The sequence below is a fragment of the Stenella coeruleoalba genome (assembly GCF_951394435.1).
Source record: "Stenella coeruleoalba genome assembly, chromosome: 5".
Taxonomy (NCBI): Eukaryota; Metazoa; Chordata; class Mammalia; order Artiodactyla; family Delphinidae; genus Stenella; species Stenella coeruleoalba.
This window is the reverse complement of record NC_137150.1, coordinates 83,114,517-83,134,965: the sequence shown is the minus strand read 5'-3', so window position 1 is coordinate 83,134,965 and position 20,449 is coordinate 83,114,517. Positions and strand designations below refer to the sequence as shown.

The 20,449-nt window shown below is 39.6% G+C and overlaps 1 protein-coding gene across 1 annotated transcript in view; it reads left to right on the top strand.

The window, feature by feature from the left end:
• Positions 1-212: 212 nt before the first annotated feature.
• Positions 213-20,449, top strand: part of GAP43 (growth associated protein 43) — a 92,976-nt gene continuing 72,739 nt past the window's right edge. Inside the window, exon 1 of the mRNA XM_079921607.1 lies at positions 213-283. Within this exon, the coding sequence (XP_079777733.1) occupies positions 254-283 (30 nt within the window). The 5' untranslated portion in view covers positions 213-253. The remainder of the gene's footprint in view (positions 284-20,449) is intronic.

The following is a 20,449-nucleotide window of genomic DNA, read 5'->3' as shown; positions in this document are numbered from 1 at the left end:
GTTGCTGCTAACTGCCCTGGTGTGTGTGAGGGGGAGAGAGAGGGAGAGAGAGAGAGAGAGAGAGAGAGAGAGAGAGTGAGAGAGAGAGAGAGAGAGAGAGAGAGAGGGGGAGGGAGGGAGAGGGAGGGAGAGAGAGTGCGCTAGCGCGAGAGAGCGAGTGAGCAAGCGAGCAGAAAAGAGGTGGAGAGGGGGGGAATAAGAAAGAGAGGAGGAAAGGAGAGAAGGCAGGAAGAAGGCGAGGGACGATACGACCATGCTGTGCTGTATGAGAAGAACCAAACAGGTAGACCTAAAGATTTTTACTTCTTGCTGTTGTGAAATTACCAGAGTGCAATATTTCCCTGTAAAGGTAGAAAAAATATTTGAACAGCTTCTGCTCTGGCCATGGTGCTTGCGTTTCCTTAGCATATGGTAACTGATGCTTGCATCCCAGCTTTTATTCTATTCTTTCACAGTCTGCTTTTGGAATGCTGCTACTAATTAGGATGAGGTTAGAAAAAATACGCCTGTTTGGCTAGAAAAAAAAAAAAGATTTTTTTGGCTATTAGTAAATGTTCAGCGTTTTAGGTCTCTGGTTTTGCGGATGTGGATATGGAAATGGGTGTGGAGGAGAAGATGTGAGCTCTACCTACAAGATGGGGAGGCAATCCTTTATATTATTTGCAAAAAGCAGGGTTGAAAGAATAATATTCAGTTATGAGTATTGCTTGTTCTATCGTACAATTTTTTCACATGTGCTGCGGAAGAAGCCTTATTTCCTACATGCATGAGCTTCACATGGGTGCAGGTATTAATGGAAACACATGTGAAGGTTTAATTAATTAATTTATTTTTCAATGAATGAATGAAACTGTAATTTGGGAGTTTTTTTTTTTAAAGAGAATCTAGAGATAACTGGGGCTGGGGGGTGGGGGAGAGAAACTGGCCGAGTAGAAGGGGAAAATCCCCTTCCCAAGACCAGCAGCCGATTGTGCACCAGCTGGTCCGAGGAGAGGGTGGACCACGCCCCTAGGAGATTCGAGCTCCGATGGGATGGGAAAGACGAGCCGAGTATTACCTGTTGGAAATCAGGTCTCTTCTGCCCTTCCTTTGCATCCTACCTGGAATTGTAGTGACCAAAGACGGACTAACATTCCGGATAATAAGCATGGTGACTCATTTTCATCAGGAAAAAGGACACAAACAAGATAAGCAAGAATCAGAGTCCCCTCCCCCTCCCCCACTGCTCAGGTTTTTCTTCCATTTCAAATTGCTCACTTATTTCTTGAAAGACGTTTTAGAAACTTGATTGGGGTGAGGGTGGGGAAGAATGACTAGTACGGTATTCCGCAGCAACCGACAGTGCCGCGGCATTCTGCAAAGGGAGCTTTCAAACATTGACCGGAACACGTTTGAGTGATATTGGCGAAGGTTAAGGAGAAAACTGGGTGTGAGATTTGGGTGAGCGTGTGCTTGTACGTGTGTGTGCGTCTCCCTGCGAGGCGAGGCGGTCTTGGTCAAAAAAGACCTTTGCACGTTGATTGCCTTCGGGGTGGGGTGCAAGAGATAGGATTTGGGCATTATTCCTGTGCAGGTATTGCATAGGGGGCAATTTGTAATACACTCGCTGAATTCGAAGGGGGTGGAGGGAGAAGTGGAGAAGGAACAGGCTGCCAGCTTTGCACATTTAGCCAGCGCCCTGGAAGCGGGGCTGGGGGTGGAGGGCAGGGGGCGGGGTAGTGAGGATGAAGAAGGAAGAGGAAGGGGAAGGGAGACAGAAGCGGAATCTCAGAGCAGTGAGTGGAGAGGGTGGAGAGGGTGGTGAGGCAGGGCAAAAATAAATAGATAGATAGATGATAGATAGATAGGGAGATAGATAGATGATAGATAGATAAAGTATCAGGCACCTGGGGTTTTGTGAGTGGTTTGTGTAAGGGTGTTTGGGGAAGAGCATGAGAGTCTTACATGTGGTACTTCCCTAAACTGCTATATGATTCCGGAGATTGATGCTTCCGCTGGCTCATTTTTCAAACCAGGACATTTCCTCTCCTTGCCTTCCTTCATTCTAATGCATAAATGCAGTAGATACAGGTGGCTGGGTTAAGCACACTGTCAAGGAAATGTTCTGAGGTTGCCCACCTGGTGAGCTGCAGAAATAAAATTTAGGAAGGTGGAGCCCTAAGGAAGACAATGCTGTTCATTAAAAAAGCTTTAATTTGGGGGAAGAAAAAAATATGCTGGTTTACAACTTTTTGCCACCCTATGTATACATATACATGTATACACATGCCCCCTCTGACAAAGGAAACCAAGCATGATTTTTCGAAAGGGGATTGAGGCTAAAGAAATTCCCTTCCCCAAAAGGGGACAGCTGCCTTCACTTGGGTCTTCTTACTGACAGCCCCAAGTATTCACTAGGATATGTGCAAAGTGATGAAGCCGAAATTGTGTGTTTAGGGAGTTGTAGAAATTCACATGTAAATGTGTACAGTATCCACATACTTTACGTACAACAGTCATGTGTGTACTCTGTGTGGTTTCCATATGCCGGCATGTGTTTTTGCATAATTCATATTCAAGACAGAAAATTGAAAGGTATAGAAATAATCCTATTTTGCCATAAATTTTATACATGTGTACTTCTGTGTGAAATGGTCATGTCCCCTACTGACCACTGCTGTGTATCATCCACATAAGTCAGTATTTAGGATGCCATTAAGTCAGACTAAAGGAAATGGTGTATTCAGGGCGTGGGCTCACACTACACTGACTGACATTTCTATAGCCTGAGTACTTAGATCTCACACAGGTTTTGTGCTTGTGGGTGAAATGATCCTATATCATTCATGGCAGAATCCGACTGTGTTTATCTTTTTTCTGCCATCTATTCATAACCCTAGCCCTTAATAGGGAATAAAACCAGGGCAAAAACCTGCAAAGGTCTAAACTCTGCCACACCCATGAAATCCAGCAGAAACGTGGGAGGGGGCTGGAGGGATTGCACTTCCTTCCTCTTCCACTTGAGCTGCATAAAGAAGCCGTCCTGGATTTCCAAGTTGTAATACATTGCGAATGGCTGAGAAGAAAGCATAAATGATCTTTATTAGCCACTAATTACCACTATAGATTATTATAGCAGAAAGAAGAGAATGAGAGTTGGGTGGAGAGGAGAAGATGGTAAAGGAGTGGTCAAAGGAGGAATAAGATAAAAGAATCCCTGACATTTTATTGGCTTCTCATTTTTCAAATGTCTTGAGGCTAACTTTAAATAGCTTAATTACCATGCATTTTACAGATGATGAAAAACTTGCAAGATCTGTGTCCACAAAGCAAGAAAACTGCGAGGTGTTTCTTTTGTTTAAAAATAAAGACTTTAATTTGTAATCGAAGTAAAAAGACACCAGCGCAAGCAAGAAGCCCTTCTAGCCCTCAAGCCTTCAACCCCCATCAACATCTGCATTTTTCCACATACAACAAATAATTCTCATCTTAGCGGGATCTGTGGTTCAGAATTCCAACCTGGCTGCGCTTTTCCCTTGCAGTGTTGGAAAGGTGTGGAAGGATGCTGCCTTGCTGCTTGGTGCAGATTCCTCCTAGTGATAAACTGGATTCCTCCTGAATCTCACCGAGCCACACCCAGTGTCACCCAGGGACTAAGTGAATTAATTAAATGGAAGCATCGTACTTACTCTAATTGAAACTGTTCTTTTTTTTCCTTTTTAAATGGTGATTTCTATCACACATTTCCAAATTTAAACAGAAGAAGAAATCATTTAAAGGGCATTTTTTTTTCTGCCAAATTGTCTAGACTCGCAGAGAATCTTAGAGAATTAATGGTGAATCTAGAAATGCATTAATATCTGGTGACTCTATAATGCCTTCTAACCCATGCCAAGGTGCATACACAATGATCCCTGCTCTCTCATGCTGACAGCCTGTAACTCTGCTCCCTTCCTTTCCCACCCATGCTGAGGCAATTGGGATAAGAAAATATAGGGTTAACTTTCTCTCTTGCTGAGCTGGCAAAACTACAGAAAACCATTCATGCTTTATGCTAAAGGGCAGCACTCCTGTTCACTGAGAGGAAGAGTAGCTTAGGGTCTCCTTCGCCTCCATCATAGTGAAACTGGGGCTGATGAATCTACATACTTCAGTTTTACCTGGCTCCACAAGGAAATGGGGGGGAGTGTCTTTGAGGCAATGGTAGGTGTATATATTAACCAAATGTTTCCCTTGCTCATATTGATAAAGTAAGACAAGTCTGAAATCTTCCTCTAATATTAAAGGGGCATTTCAAAGGATGCACATACTCAGGTCATCAAAAGAGAAGATACAGCATTTACCTAATCACTTCCCTATTAGCTGTCATAGGGGCATTTAGGCAACCAATCATGTCTGTTGTCAATCAAAGAAGTGACTGTGGGCAGGAATTCCCCCTTCTGAATTTCTGAAGTGTGGTCTGGTTGCCCCTGCACCATTGTGTTAATCTTCAGAACATTTTCTGTGGTACTGGGAAGAGCACTGTACTGAGAGTCCTTAGTTTATACCACTGACTGATTCTGTGATCCTTGACTGAATCACATAATCTAGGGCTTCAATTTCCCTATAGTATGGAGACTTAAAAAAAAAAAAAAAGAAAGAAAACGAACAAACAAAAAACCCAGCATGCTTACCTTAAAGGTTTTTGTAGGGACCAAACAAAACTGATATGAAAACAAAGGTCAATACAAATGTAAGAAAATTTTCTCTCTGAGGTTTGCAACATGAGTCTTGGCTTAGAAACTGCCAGTCCTTCAGGATTGTCAAGTGCCTACTACGCTTCCTTTTCCTGTTAGAGAGTAGTTCCTTCTGCTCGTCGTTGATTCCTCCTCTTCATCACTCCCCATTCACTATACCATTTACTTTAATAAGGCTTCTGTTCCCAGAATTCCGTTGAAACATATTCTGAAAAAGTCACCATATCCAGTGACTCTTTAGTTCACATCTCATCTGACATGTCTTTGGTATTTTGTATTGTTGCCCATTCCTCCTCCTGAAACTGTCTCCTCCTTTGGCCCCATCGTAGTTCCCTCTCTCTTCTCCCTCTCAGATAGGTCCTTCTCCATTCTTCTTTGCTGGCTTCTTTCACTCTCTCCCTCCCCAAATATCAATTATCTCCTGGTTATTTATCTTGATGCCTTTCTCTTCTTATTCAACACTCTAATTCTAGGTGATCTCATCCACCTCCAGAGTTTGTAACCACCTGTGTGATTTCCAAATCTGTAGACTGGATCTCTCACCCGAGTTCTGATCCCTAGATTTCAGAGACACCTATGTTCCTTAGGAACAAAGTCAAACGCAGTGTCTCCCATTTTGTACCACTTAGTCGTCCTCCAAATTCCCACCCTTATTGCTGTAACTCCAACTATCCAGCTTCCAAACTCTAGGAAAATGGGAGTGATCCTAAAAGTATTCTTTTCTTTCAGTCCCCAAATCTAGTTATGAAATTCTTTGATTCTAGTTAAAAAGATTTTGAATTCATCCTCTGCTTTTTCATCTCCACCACAAATAAGCTGATTCTGACGTTCATTACCTCCCATCTGGACAAAGACAATAGCTTCTTACATGGACTCCCTGCCTCCATCTTCCTCTCCTTCCGCTCTTGCAAATAGCATTGCTCTGATCTTTACCTAACACAAGTCTGATCAGATTATTTCCCTCCTGACAATCTTCTAATGGTTCCCTGTTAACAGTAAGCTAAATACAAACTCCTCAGCATGGATTGCATGATCTAGTCTTCCTTTTTTTTTTCTTTTCTTTAATTTGACTGTGCTGGGAGGCATGCGGGATCTTAGTTCCCTGACCAGGGATTGAACCCGTGCCCCTGGAAGTGGAAGCATGGAGTCCTAACCACTGGACTGCCAGGGATTTCCGGCATGATCTAGTCTTGACCATCTTTCCAGTGCCATCTTCAAGCACCTCTTCTCTCAACGACACTACATCAGTATTTCAGGTCTGCCTTGATGTCTTTGCTCTATGCCTAGAAAATTTCATTTCCCTCTCAGAATAGAAAATTGCCACTCCCCCCGTAAGAGTTAGCTCTTTTAAGCCATTCTTGTCCTCCCTGATGTTAAGTTTTCTTCTACCTTCTTTGTGACCACACTGTAGTTTGTACAATCACTATTATATCACTTGTTACACTATACAACATTTGTTTTTTCACATACTGGTGTCCATACTGTGAGCTGCTTAAAGGAAAGGGTGAAATCTTGATTATTTTTCTATCGCCAGTGCCTACCACAATGCTTAGCACATAAAGTAATGGATTTTAACTGTGGATATTCTGTTTGCTAAATGAATACAGAACTAAGTTTACAGTCTTTCCATAAGTTGTGGCATGTCTAAATGGATGGACCACTACTAGATTTTTTTTTAATCTATTGGCATCAAATTTTGAAGTGGAGCTAATCATCATTGATTCTTGTTATTGACCTATAGACATGAAAACCATCAGTTTTTTTTTTTTAATTGAGGTATAGTTGTTTCACAATGTTGTGTTAGTTTCTACTGTACAGCGAAGTGGAGTTCCCTGTGCTATACAGCAGGAAAATGATCAGTTTTTAATGAAAGCAGACACAAAATACAAAATGAGCCCAAGTATACTGTGTTGCTCCAAACTATTATAACTGGTACTATCTGAAAACCTCCCTTTGATGTCCACCAACCAGTGTACCAGCCGCACCCTCTGAGGGTAGGAGAGTCCCAGGTTAGACACACAGTTATCATCATCTTGGATCTTCTCGTGCCCTTCCTTTTGGGCCCCAAGTGCTTACACCTATTGCCTTGTTGCACAGCTATTCCAAATAGTCCCTGACTCAATCCCTCACTACTCTTAGTTATTTCATTGATCACACAAACTTTAAAAAATGCTTGTAGTGTTGGCCTGTGCTCAGGGGCCCACGTCCAAGGATTAATTTCAGTTTCATTTGGGTATCTTTTCTGCCCACCAAACTAGCCACATGATAATATTCCACAAAGTGAAATCTTGCATGAAGGTAAAGGGAGGTTGAATGGTAAGTAGTCCCTCAAATGTCTGTTAAATGAATGAGAATCAGGTCAGGTTTATCTTTCTTAGGTTTGAATTGGCTGAAGGAATTTGGATTCTGAGCTAGGCCTCTTGTGGCCAATATGGGGCACACTGTGGCTACAGCTTTACCTGAAAATACTCGTTGCCAGACCCTAAGTGGTGGATTTTCTCTGACTAAATTGGCAGGGCCTTGAGAACAGTAAGACAAAATGATCTATTGGTGGAGTTGAATAGTGTTTCGCAGTCTCCACACCCTTATTTTATATCTTGCTCATGGCTCTCAATCTCTTTCGATCTCTTTCTTTGAGTTGTCCTATTTTTTTTCTCCTCCCCTCCGGTCCAAGTGGAGTTTGTCTAATTAAGTGATGCCAGCTCATTCTAGTGTTTAGTGGGTGAGACCGTAACAGGAGACTTTTAAGAAAAAACGTGTCCCTTCCAACTTTCCAAATAGGTGTTTTAGGCAAAACAGGTACATTAAGGTATGTCTGACACATAGTAGCCTCTCAACAAAAAATATTTATTGAGGGAATAAATGTAGGAAGGGAGGGATCATCATGATGGGCCATTAGGGGATATGTTTTGGTACAGAAGATCATAGCTATGCACCTGTTGAGAGGTGGCTCTGTGTAAGTACACACTCAGCTCTGTTGGTCCTCTCAAGGTGGTGGTGGTCAAAATTACAATTCCAGCTCCTGTCTGCTTAGAACAGAGTGATACCCTTGCAGTGAGTTCAGGTTGTAGAATGGGAGTGTGACCCTCCAGATTCCCTATCCTTAGTTATTTACAGATCTTATTTTCTTAGATGTTGTTTGTTTAATGTCCTGTTTCATGTCTTTGTAGTGGAATAAACCCTACCCTGGGTTCTAGACCCGGCTCTGCCAATTGCTTGTCGTGTGACCTTGGGTAAGTAACATCATCTTTCTGAGCCTCAGTTTATTCATCTATATAAGTGGGCACATAAACAGAATATACTCCAGATCCAAACCTGCCTTTTCTACTAGGCTGGTGTAAGGCTCACATAAAGTGGTAAAAATAAAAGTGCTTTGCAAACGATGTGTTTTTCAAGTGTAAAGTATTATTAACTGAGGAATTCCAGATATTGAAACCTAAAGTACTCACAGCTCTATGCCAAGAAGTACCCTTGCTCTCTGTATAGAATATACATACATTTCCCATTCCTACCCCTCCTCTCCTATTCTCTACAGAGTAAATATTAACCTAAACGTGCTAATGGATGGGAGCATAGCATATCTTTATCATTTCCTTCGAAAACTTCAGTGACAGAACTTAAATAAGCAGATATTCAAATTGTCATGCGACCCCAATGATCAGTTCAAAGGCAGAAATATGCACTATTTTTCTTTTTATCTTTTTCTGTTTTAGTCTGTTCTGCACATTTAAATTTCTCTTCCCACTTGCTAAATTGGCTGCTTCTCCCCTATCCCCATCCTCCCCCCCCCTCACCTCACTTCCAAACTGGGTTCTCAGCACTAAGATTACCAGGCATGCTGTGCTCACATCAATCACATGAGAACCCAGTCAGGCAGAATAGTAGAGAGGGAATGTGGGGCTGATTGGGAGATTGAAAATGGGGATGGAGCCTGGTTGGGGAAAGCACTGTTCAAAGATGATCATCTGAGCACAATTTTCATACAACCTCAGGGTTTCTCATTGCATCAGGAATTAACCTTGATCAGAAGTGGTATACAATCCTGAGCCTTTTCCAACTCAACTCTAATACCATAAATAATCTAAACTTTCAGGATCTCTACAAAGGGCATTTCAGTTCTCCTGCCTCCCTGGTTAATTGGGATGTTATCTATTTAATAATACAAAATTTATCCAATTCTCATACAAGCAATAAATTCTTGCAACCCAAAGGATCTGATTTCTTAGTGTATAGATAATATTTGAAAATATTTTTAAGCGTAACAATGGGATCAAGTTTGTCTAAGAGATTTGCTTTTCCTAGAAGCCAGAAGTTTAACATAGAAAAATTAATATCATGGATATTTTGAAAACTACTTTTATAAAGGGGGCTTATATAGAGTTTGATAGAAAGATACATTAACTAGAAATTTGCAAATATGCAGGTGTCCAGAGGGAAGAAATTATTTTTTGGATTATATTTACAGTTGGTTAATGATCACCTTTAATCTTTCACTCTAGCCACTTCTCTCTGTCTCGCTCTGCCTCTGTCTCTGTGTGTGTGTGTGTCTGTCTGTCTCTGTCTCTCTACACACACACACACACACACACACACATGTACTTGTATTATTTATGTCTCCTTTTGTTGGGTACAAGTAACAGACACCACTTTTAATGGTCTAGAAAAGAGATCTATTGAAAGGAAACTAGATATCACATGAAATTAAGAAGTTGAACAGCCAAGCTTACGGGAACCAGGGTAGATCTGGGAACTTCAACATAAGGAATTCATAGACTTTCTTTCTGGAGCCCTGCATTTAAAAGACTCAGTTACTAACAACCCCAGCTTCTCTGGCTCTCAATTAGGAATTCTAGCTAAGAAACAGAAATGTATCTATGTACATACACATATACAGAGAGAGAGAAAAGGAGAGAGGGAATATGAGAGAAAGAATGAGACTGAATGAACCTGACTGGTCCTTCTCAGTTCAGCTAGTTACCAACAGAACAATCATCTCTAACTGGATGAAGGGCCAGATCACGTGATTTAGACAATTTCTGGAAACTCACACCTGTGAATCTAGGGGGAGAGTAAACTGGCTGAGAAAGATTCTCCTGTATGTCCATAATAGGGAAGCTTACCGGATTAGGAGGGATTTACCTCAAATGCAGCAGATCACTATTTTCCCTTTGGCTGTTTTCATTTAGCCTGTATTATATATGCTTATTATTGGTAGGGTTATCACCACCGATGACTCGGAAAGGAAGCAGTAACCACACGGATAACTGATCTCATGAGGTTTTATACCTAAAAAAGAAAAGTTAGGGCAAATCTCCACAGCTAGAGTTGACAAGCATTGTTTTCACTTTTTTCCAGAAGCTGGACTCTGGCAGGTTCCACCTGACTAAGAGGGATATCAGCTATCATATGCTCTTGCTAATTTGGCATGGTATAACTTTGATCTAACTTCTCCTTTTTGGTTTGTGGGATTCGTTTCTGCAAAAGGATTGGGCAATAACGGGTGTAAAACATCTCCCTTGAATTTATATCAGAGAAATGCTACTCCTTGATATTAGTCATCTCATTTTGAATGCCCTTAAATTAATTCCAGCAGTAATCATCATATTTATCTATTTTTAGCAAATTGGCACTTTCTAAAACATTGAGCTGTTGTCTCCATATGCACCAGTTTGCTCTAAATGTAGAATTTTGGTAATTAGCTTTACATCCATTATTTGTAATCCCAGTTCCAATAACTATTCAAAATGTTATTTTTAAATGAAAATTTGAAAGACCCTAATGTCTTCCCAGTAATGACTATATAAAAGAGCTAGATGAAGTAAAGAAAAAAATAAATGAAATGATCTCCAAAGGTTAAGCAAACTCAGGAATTGGCTGCTTTCCTAAATGGCTTCAGAACCTCTTAGTCAGCACAACCAGCCTAGGAACTAGCCTAGACTAGGAGCTGTTAAAATGCAAATCCTCTTCCCACTCCTACTTGCTTTTTGGTTCAGAAACCAATTTACCAGTTTGGAGTATAAACTGAGAAGTCAAAGCTCTTCTTAATAGCCAAACTAGATCCTCAACAGCTAGTCTAAAAGATGCATTGCACAGTTCTACTCAAACCCCAGTAGAGGCAGCAATTGTCTCTGATATTTATACACACACACACACAAAGCAAGGCAGGATTTCTTTAAAGAGAAATTATTAGTTTCTAAATACCTAATTTGCAATTAGATTTCTAGATCCATATTGTATTGAGGGCAGCCCCACTTTGGCTATCCAGACTCTTGTGGGGTTCTAATGGGGGAAGGGAAATAAGCATTGAGTATATTTAGGGTGGGCATTGCCTTTCAAAGCCCTTTTCTTTAAATCTTTATTTGAGAGATGTAAAGGAATAATGAGACTTTATAAGTCATCCACCTTAAACATCCCCTATTTCATCTTCAGCTAGGCATTTGGAGAATTTTTCTTCCAAAGTTTTACTGGATTAATATTTCTAAAAATTTCTGAGATTTTCAAAAGGAAAGAGAAAATATTATCTCACTTAAAAAATATTGGCTCTTTCTTTAGGTGAATCTGATTTGGGGGTTTGATTTATTCCGTTTTGGTAATTTATTTAGTTTTTTCTGAAGAGTAAGCACCATTTGCAATCTTCCCTTAACCACTGCATTCCAAGGACTTTTTTACTCCAATGAAAGAGAAGGCGATTCTGTTTTCTTTATGGCCTTGGAAAGCTACTCTGGAGAAATCAGGTTTGTATTTAGTATTCATTTGAATAAATCTTTCATGCTAATCTAAATTCAGCGCTCTTCATGTCTTTGATTGCCTTTGACTGAGAATACGGAGTGATAGCTTTAGATAAGTCAGCCAGATTTGTGTTCCATACTTATGGACAGTTAACTGGAGAGCTGTATAGAAAACATCAACAAGATCTAGTTTCTTGTATACTTTCTTTCATCTTGAACTTCATACCTTACCCCTTTGGAGTGAAACCAGTATAGAAGAAGAAATGAAGAGGACTATTCTTGAAAAGGGAGGAGGAGTTATAAAATAGAATTACTGTTTGGAATTGGGCCATTGCCCTCCAGTGAAAACTGTCATGGGAACGTAAGACCACAGATGGCTCAGACTTCACTTCTGAACATCATCTGGAAGATACAGTAAGCCCAAGAATAAGAGTATTTAGGAAAGAATCCAAGAAGTGTGGCACTAGTCTACTTAAGTATACTTAAGCATACTTAGGACCCAATTCAGTTTTTATCCTCACTTAAGTGAAAAGAAACATGATTCTTGGTAAAAAAAAAAAAGACTATGTATCTTTCAGTAATTATGGGTTTTCCTGTAGCCTCTATAATTCTATGTTCTCATTCTAGTGTCACTGGAAACTGATTGGCTCATGTATAAGCTGAAGTTTATTTTATTAAGTATGTCTTATCAAAATTGCTATTTTTACTGAACTTAGGTATATTGTAAAAATCCATCCATAAAGGACCAAACTATGAGAACCACAGGAAAACCAATAGAAAAATTAACTTTCCCATAATCCGAGATTTGCAGATATTAAAAACATTATTATTTTTTCTTTTATTTTTTTGTTACCACCTCAGAAATTGTCATGTTAAGCTAATTATCTTCTCCCTAGATTAGACCTCTGACTCCCCTACTCTTGACAATATCTTTTTGGAGACACCAGACATTCCTAGTTATGCAGCTCATAATATGGAAATACTCTATCTTCCCTCATGAAAGCCATACTGTCAGTTACCAAATTCTATTTGCAATGTCTTTTATGTCTTTTTCCTTCTTCTGCCAGCCTTTCTTAACCAGCATTCTACAAGAGAACCAAGCCCTAACACCTTAAGGCCCTAAAGCCCGTAATTGTAGGTAATGAATTAATCTCTTTCCTGTACATCTAGAGCAGTACTAGTTACACACCATACTTTGCAGAATGGAGGAAGCACTCAAATCATTTTTTTAAGGGTTCTGTGATTCACATGAGAAACCCCAGGTAAGAAAGGCTGGAGAGTCACCAAAATTCCCTGCTTTCTTGGCATCATCTTTGCACACTGCCTGCTGGTTAATCTTACTTTTCAATCCCCTTTTTCTCAAAATTTCAATGGTTTTTCTTTGTTTAGAGCATCAATTCTAATTTATTTATTTATAATTGTTTTTCAGAATCTGGTACCAATCTATTTATTTATAATTGTTTTTCAGATTATTTTTCAGAATCTGGTACCAATCTCCTATTCTTGCCTTACCTCCTACTGGCTCTGCCATTGACTAGACTTGTGAATTTAAACAAATTTAATCTCTCTGGGCTATCATTTCCCTCTATATAAAATAAAAGTATTGAACTAAATTGTCTCTAAGGCTTTCCAACTTATAGAATAGCATGTTCTATAGCAAAGCTCCTCCTCCACTGTGGCACTTTGTCTTAGCCACACTTAGCATGAATTTAAGTATTAGTGTCCCTATACTTTTGTTTATTGTCATTTCCACTACTTGGAAAGTCCCCTTAGTGCCGAATTCAATTTCACCCACACTCTGAGGCCTGAATCATGAGTTATCTCATTTGTGAAGGCTTTCCGGATGGCCAGTGACTTCTTCCCCTCTTAGATCTTCAGTGTCACATGCTACCGGTCCTGTTTATTCAGCCTTCACTAAACAGAGCCCTACTTGATTATCCATTGGTATTTGTATGTACCTGATCTTCCCGAACTAGTTTGCAAAGTCTTTGAAGGTAAGGTATCGAGTTCAGAGCCTGGCTCAGGAAACACATTTGATTGTCTCTGAGGGAGTTTACAAGACAAATAGATGGATCTGTAAACTCTCAGAAAGACAAGTGGAGCTATCTTGCATGACCTCTCTGGGACATTTGAAACCATGAAACATGCCTTCTCTTTACTTTCTTGGCTCCATAACACCTATTTCTGCTGTTTTTTCTCTTCTCTATCCTTGGCTTCACATTCTTTTTTTTTCTCCCTTGGCTCCTCTTTCTCTCTCCGCCCCTGAAAAGTTGTTGTTATGCAGGCTTTTGTCCTTATTCTTGCAAGTTCTTAGTCAACAGAAGTTCCAAGACTAATCTAATCTGTGCCCACAACTCCTACATGACGAATGGGTCTCAAATTCTCCAGGCTCTCTAGCCAAGTCTACTTCCCGGGCTCTAGAGCTTTGTATCTAACTGTCCACTAGAAATCTTGTCCTGATGACCCACAGGAGCCCAATCTCCACATGTCCTAAAAGTAAGTCTTCAACTCTTTTTCCCAAATCTCTTCCCCATTCGCATCCAGTCATCTAAATGGAAATGGAACCCTGATTAATTCCCCCAGTCTTCCTTTTATTGTTAGATGCTACTACTTTTTCTAGTTTCTATAAGTAGAAAACAAACAAAATAGCCATTCGTTCTTCCTTTGCCATCACCCTCTACCTCAAAAATACGTCATCTCTGTCCCTTTTTCTTCATCTCCACTATCATCTCTAACCCAGTTGTCTCTCATGGAGACTGACACAACAGCCTTCCCATCTAATCTCTTGTCTTTCACCCTCAACCTTTTATAATCATTCTCCCCTCAGTAGAAAGAATGGTCTTTTAAAAAGTTTCTATCAGATCATGTGTTTCCACTATTTAAAAACCTTTGATAGCTTCCTATTCCACATAGAACCAAAACCAAACTCATTACTGCTAAGGCCTATAAAAGTCTACATAATCCAGGACTTGTCCCCTCCTCTGAATTTTTCTTATAACCAAACACTTCTTGCTCACCAAGTCTATTGGCCTCCTTTTAGTCTTTAAAACACACCAAGCACATTCCCTCTTCAAAGCCTTTGTGTGTGTTACTCTCTCTACCCAGAATTCTCTTTCTCTTACTCTTTACTTGAGACACCTTCTGTGACAAATCCATCTGAGTGGTGCCCAGTTTACTTTCTAACACATCACCCCACTTCTTTTGTTTTCTTTAAGAATTGTTCTCAATCTGATTTTTTAAAAATTTACTTGCTAATTTTCTGGTCCCTGCCTATCTCTTCAAACTTCAAAATCTACCCCTCTTCACATCCCACACTCCACTGTAATTGTACAATTTCATGGAACAACCCATGTTACTTCATCCTTTCCCCCTTTCTAAACACTATTCCTTTTGCCTGGAATACCTTCCTTTCCCTTCTTTTCTACGTAACACCTTTCTAATGTATTTCCACAATGTGGCTAGAGTTGTTTTTTTCTTTGTGGAGACTCCCTGATCCTCCAAGCAGATATGTTGATCTTTCCTTTGTGCCATCATTGTGTCTAGTACATGCCTATGCTACAACATTCCACAGACTTTATTATAAATATTAATTTACACGTCTGTCTCTTTTGCTATTCTAAAATCTCCCTTCGTGTAGGAAGCATGTTTCGTTTATTGTCTTATGTATATAGCCTTAGTTCAATGCTTTGCACATAATAGGCTCCCATTAAATAGAAGTTGAGTTAATGGAGCCCACACATATGACCAAATATCAGTGTCTAATGAGTTGTATGTGATGGCAAAATTTGGTTAAGTCTAAGGCAAACATTGCCCACTTCCCACCAATTAATCATGGAACCTGCCCACTCTGGCACACTTTATAATTAGGCACCTGATAGATATCTCACACAGAGCTAAGACTGCACAGACTTGGATTTCACCCAAATGGTGCCAGCTGGTTGCTTCAGCAAATAACAGTCCCCATTTTGTAGAGAGATACTTCAACATGGAAAGATAGCCATACTTGACAGTATAAACTTCTTATGATTTGGGCTAAGGATGAAGAGCAGTTTAAAGTTATATATTTTTAACCCATTAATATGCCTTCCAAGCTAGGGGCTAAACCTTCAACCTTTTCATAATATCTAAAACTGCTGACTTCTGAAACCCCTCCCAGAGGAATCCTGGTGAAGTTTCACACCCTTCCTCTTTGTTAATGATATGACTTGTAGTTGCATGTACACATTCTCTTACTCCTTTTACTCTCTTTAATTTCAAATTAGAAAAAAAATATATGCACTATGATGCTTAATTGTTGTTTTTTCTGGTGACTGTCTATGTGCTATGGAAGCATCCACCTGTCTGATGTTGTTTATGCCCAAACTGATAAACAAAAGGAAAAATTTTCCTACAGGGGAAGGAAGAAACAAATGGCCGGGTAATCATTGACTTAACAATATCTAGCATATGTCTCTTACAAAAATATTCGTTCTGGGGAGTGGAGCTGAGGAGGAATGGATTCCCCCTTGGAATTCTGGAGAGGGAGAAATAATCTTCAGTGTAGTCTGTTTCCTTTTTAAGAATATATATGAGAATCAAGAAAACAGAAGAATGTTTCACGGTCATTAGGTAGCTAGGTCCCTTTGAACTAAAGCTATATAAAATAGAGATTAAAAATACTTTTTTTGGTCTGGCTGGAAACTTAAACACTCTTTTAGATTTCTTTCTTCAGGAAATGATATTCTAAGTTTCAAGCTGCTAACTTGCAAAACAAACTTTGGAAACAAATCTCATTTATAGGTTGGGGTAATGCTCACTCCAAAATCAAATTTGGGAAGAACCAAAAGAATATAATTTTCCAGTTTAGGGAATGGATGAGCATAAGGAAGGCAAGCTGAAGCAGACTTCAGCTGAAAAAAATGAGTCACTTTTCTCAGTTGTACATTTTTTATTTCAGTAATTACAGGGGAGGTGGAAAAGATACATGAGTAGTTTGGGTTGCTGAGAAAGTAGATGACAGAAGCAAGTATTCAATGTTGGAGAAGTTGGATTGGTGGGATATGGTAGAACTTTAAAAGACCCACTGGACATGGGTGGAACCCTTGGAGCCATTTCTAGAAGATGTAAATTTTAAGTTGCCAATGACCTTATCATACTCCAGGAATAGCCAATAAATCTGGGTTGTTCTGATTAAACAAAATTTCAGCCTAATTCTCTGGAACTAAGAAGGGAGTTTTCCTTGGATTCCAGTGGGTGGTCAACAGGTCAGGCCTAAGATGGTACAAAAAGATTAGAGAATAGACTAAATAGACTAGAGGATAACAAACTCTACTAGGCACTCTATCCATATAAGCTTTTATTTCCTCCTAACATTAAGTGGTTCTATCTTCACCACCTGAAATGCTTTCTTTCCTCCATCTGCCAAACTATGTTTTGCCTCCAAAAATTCTGTTGAAAAATCACCTCTTTTATAAAATCATTCCAGACCTTTCCTCATTCTCCGTCTGGATCCATGCTGCAATCACGATAGTAACCTCCCTAGTAAGTCTTCTCCCCCCATATAGTTTATGTGTGTGTGTATATGTTGCACATATATATGTATACATACAGAGAGAGAGAGAGAGAAAAGAGAAGAGAAAGAGCATTTATATGTTTTGTACTTACTGTCCTTTTCTGTTTCCCCTAGACACTGCTTAAGTTTCATTCCTGGGTTCGCCACTGTTCCAGATTTCACAAGGCACTGTTCAAGGCTTCCTACTAACTACCTTTTTATTTAATCTCCCAGGGAAAAGTTGTCATTCTCTTTCACTATATACCTGATGGTAATAATTATCATTGATTAGTAGAGGTAAAGGGATCTTAGAGATTATCTAGCTGTTTTTTTTTTAAACTTCTTTTGAGCCACAGAACTTTTGATCCCAGATATTTCTCAGAATCCAAATACATAAAATAGGTAAAAGGTGCTATTTGGCCAGAGCAGAGTTTGGTGGCCCAGCCTTCTGTCCTGTCAGTCCCCTCCTCTCTGCTCTGAGGCCCCTCTGAGGAAGCCTGGGGAGCAGAATTTGGGAAACACTGATCTATGTCCAATCCTTCATGGTGCGGATGTTGGGAAGTTAAGGTATTCAGCTCAGAAAGGGCTGAGCTGGAATTTCTTCCTATGTCGGTGCCACTTCTTTCAGAGGGGTAAAAAGAGGATCATGTTTTCAGTTTCTGGATGTACATATCCCTAAGTATTATAAATTTGTGAAGTCAGCATTTATGTGCTTCATAAATGGACAGGGTTCTTTCACAAATGAAGACTAGAAGTTTTTGTGTTTTCCACCTTTTGACTCATTTATCTTATTTTTCAATTAGTCTTTTTTTTATCAGGACTAACTTTGTGAGAAAATATTTTCCTCAAATGTTATATGAAAGTCACTTATTCTTTCAATAAACATTTATTAACCATCTACTAAGCCAGAAATTATGCAGAATACTGGAAATATAGAAATAATTTTCTTAGAAAAAGGAACACTCTCTACCCTCAAGTAGCTCACAGTATAGTGTGGTAGACCTCTCTATGTCTATTTCAAAGTGTGTATTCTACAATGTGCTCCTGGATAATTTTATTAATCTCAGGTGTATTTTCCTAATTGTTCAGGGATGTTTTCCACTGTAGGAATGCACTAGTGTTTCTTCTCATGTAGATGTGACTATCCAATCTGCCTTGGAGACCTGGAGGGTGAGTTTTGTGAATAAGAGAACATTCATGGGTATTAAGACTTAAATACTGCAAAGCCAGAGGCTTTTTAAGGATTAAATGTGTTAATATATGTAAAATACTTGGAACTATACTTGGCATATAGTGAGCACTAATGTTAGCTATTGCTTGTTATTGTTGATGTTGTTGATGGTGATGATTTGGGGTCTATGTTAAAGGAATCATATGTCAAGTATTTTTTGGTAGGAATTCTTCAAGGACTAGTTTCTGGATTTTGTGTGTGTGTGTGTGTGTGTGTGTATACATGTCTAAGGTTTAAGGAACTTACAATTGGTTAATTGAGAAATGAGATACTAACGTTGCTGATTTAAATTTTGCCCACCCTGTGCTCTCAATAGTTTTTAGGACTAATAGATATTGGTTCTTGGAGTCTGGAACTCAGAGATATAATTAGCCTATCTTACAGATGTGGTCAATAAAATAAGAATAGAAGTTTAAGCTTCCTTCACACTTAGAAGGTACAGAGGCTTATCGCTTCCAGGCAACTGGAATGTGAGCATCTCAAGACCTAGACTCAGCCACTCTGAATCTTCAAGGAATGATGTAAAGATGCAATGGCAATGATAAATTATTCTCGGAGATGGTGGCATTTGGGGTCTGGGGTCTGTGGTAGCCACGAACTGATGTCCTAACCAGTCAGGGGTCTCACCTTGACTCTGTTTCCTGGATCCAGCTTGCTTTCCTTGGTTCCTGCCTATTTTTTGAGTCTTGTTCTCTGGCCTTCCCATCAATAATGTGAGCTCTGCTATTATCCGAATCCAGTCTAGTTTCTATGCTTGCACGCAAGAATCTGACTGGTACAATCCTGTACTCAAGAAATCAGACCAAAGCTACTAATATTTTTCTGTGTTCTGTGTTATGGCAGCAGCCTCAGGGCTTCTGCTCTTGCTGTTCCTTCTGCCTGAAATGTTTCTTCACACCTATTCTCAGTGACTTTTGCTCCCTTACCTCCTCAGGGCTCTGCCCAAATCTCACCTGTGTAGATCTCTTCAAGGAGGCTTTCTCTCATCATCTTATATAAAGCAGACCCCACCCTATACTTCCTTTCTCTCCTTCTTTATTCTCTTTCATTATACCACTACAAAAATGCTTATTTATCTCTCCTTTTACATTTTAACTGTTTAAGTATTTGGGGAGGACTTTCCTGCTGTGGTAAATTTATACTCATTAAATTGTCAAATATGATGGTGTTATTTATTTATTTGATGCAGGTGCCGTAAGGGGAGATGCTTGCATTTGCCACTGGCACCATCTGGCTTTGACTGATTATTGTATTTTACCTGATAGTCTTTGGACAGGACTATCAGCGTGATGAATGGGTGAGAGTGGGAGGAGTTCAAACACTGGTTGAGAAAGGATAACAAACCTGTAGCAATAAGTCAGACACCAGGAGGCATTCTAAACACTGAATAAGATAGAACATCCATCGCATGTCCTATTTGCATTCCACGTTACACTTCAAAGAGTCAACGTGGCAAAAACGTTCCAAGATAAAACCAGCAAGATCTTCTAGAAAAGATTTAAGTTGCCAGGCAAAAAGAAAAATCCTTTGTGGTTACTGAGTGTGCCGTGATTCCACATGGCTGTAGCTGCAGCTAGAATTCTGCATCTACATTTTCTCAGCATCAGTAACTTATAATCTGATGGAGATTTAAATAAAAATGAAAAATTTCAAGACATTCCAACATCCTAAGAGAACAACTGATTTGTGGGCATTAAAGAATAGAATGCAGAATAGCAAATGGTGGCACAGTGGCCAGGCACTGGGTCCTGGGGTTATAACCTGATCTTGAATCAAAACCTAATCCCCTGGCATTCTCGAAGCCTGATCGTCATCAGAGGCTTCATTCCAGGACAGAAGTGAGGTGGTAACTTTGCTAATGTGGGGCATCTTCAGCATGCCTGGATCCCTCTGACATTCTCATTGAGGCAGAGAGCCTAAAAAAGCTACCATTCAATCTTTCTTCTTTCCCCAAAGAGAGACATCTTTAAGGTGCATGTATGGCTGGCCCCTATATTATTTTGGTCTATCAATAGATCACCTATCACTTTCATAGTATCTATAAGTTAGAAGCAATTTTAGAAGTCATCTTGTCTATGAAATCATTGATTTATTCATTAGGAAACATTTATTAAGTGTCTACTATAAATTAAAGGATGTAGACTGAAAAAATGAATCACATATGCTTGTCCCCTCTATAGGATGCATGAGTTCCTCTCCATGACATCATGATGAGGTCGGAGTTCAGCCTTCACTGGAATATCTC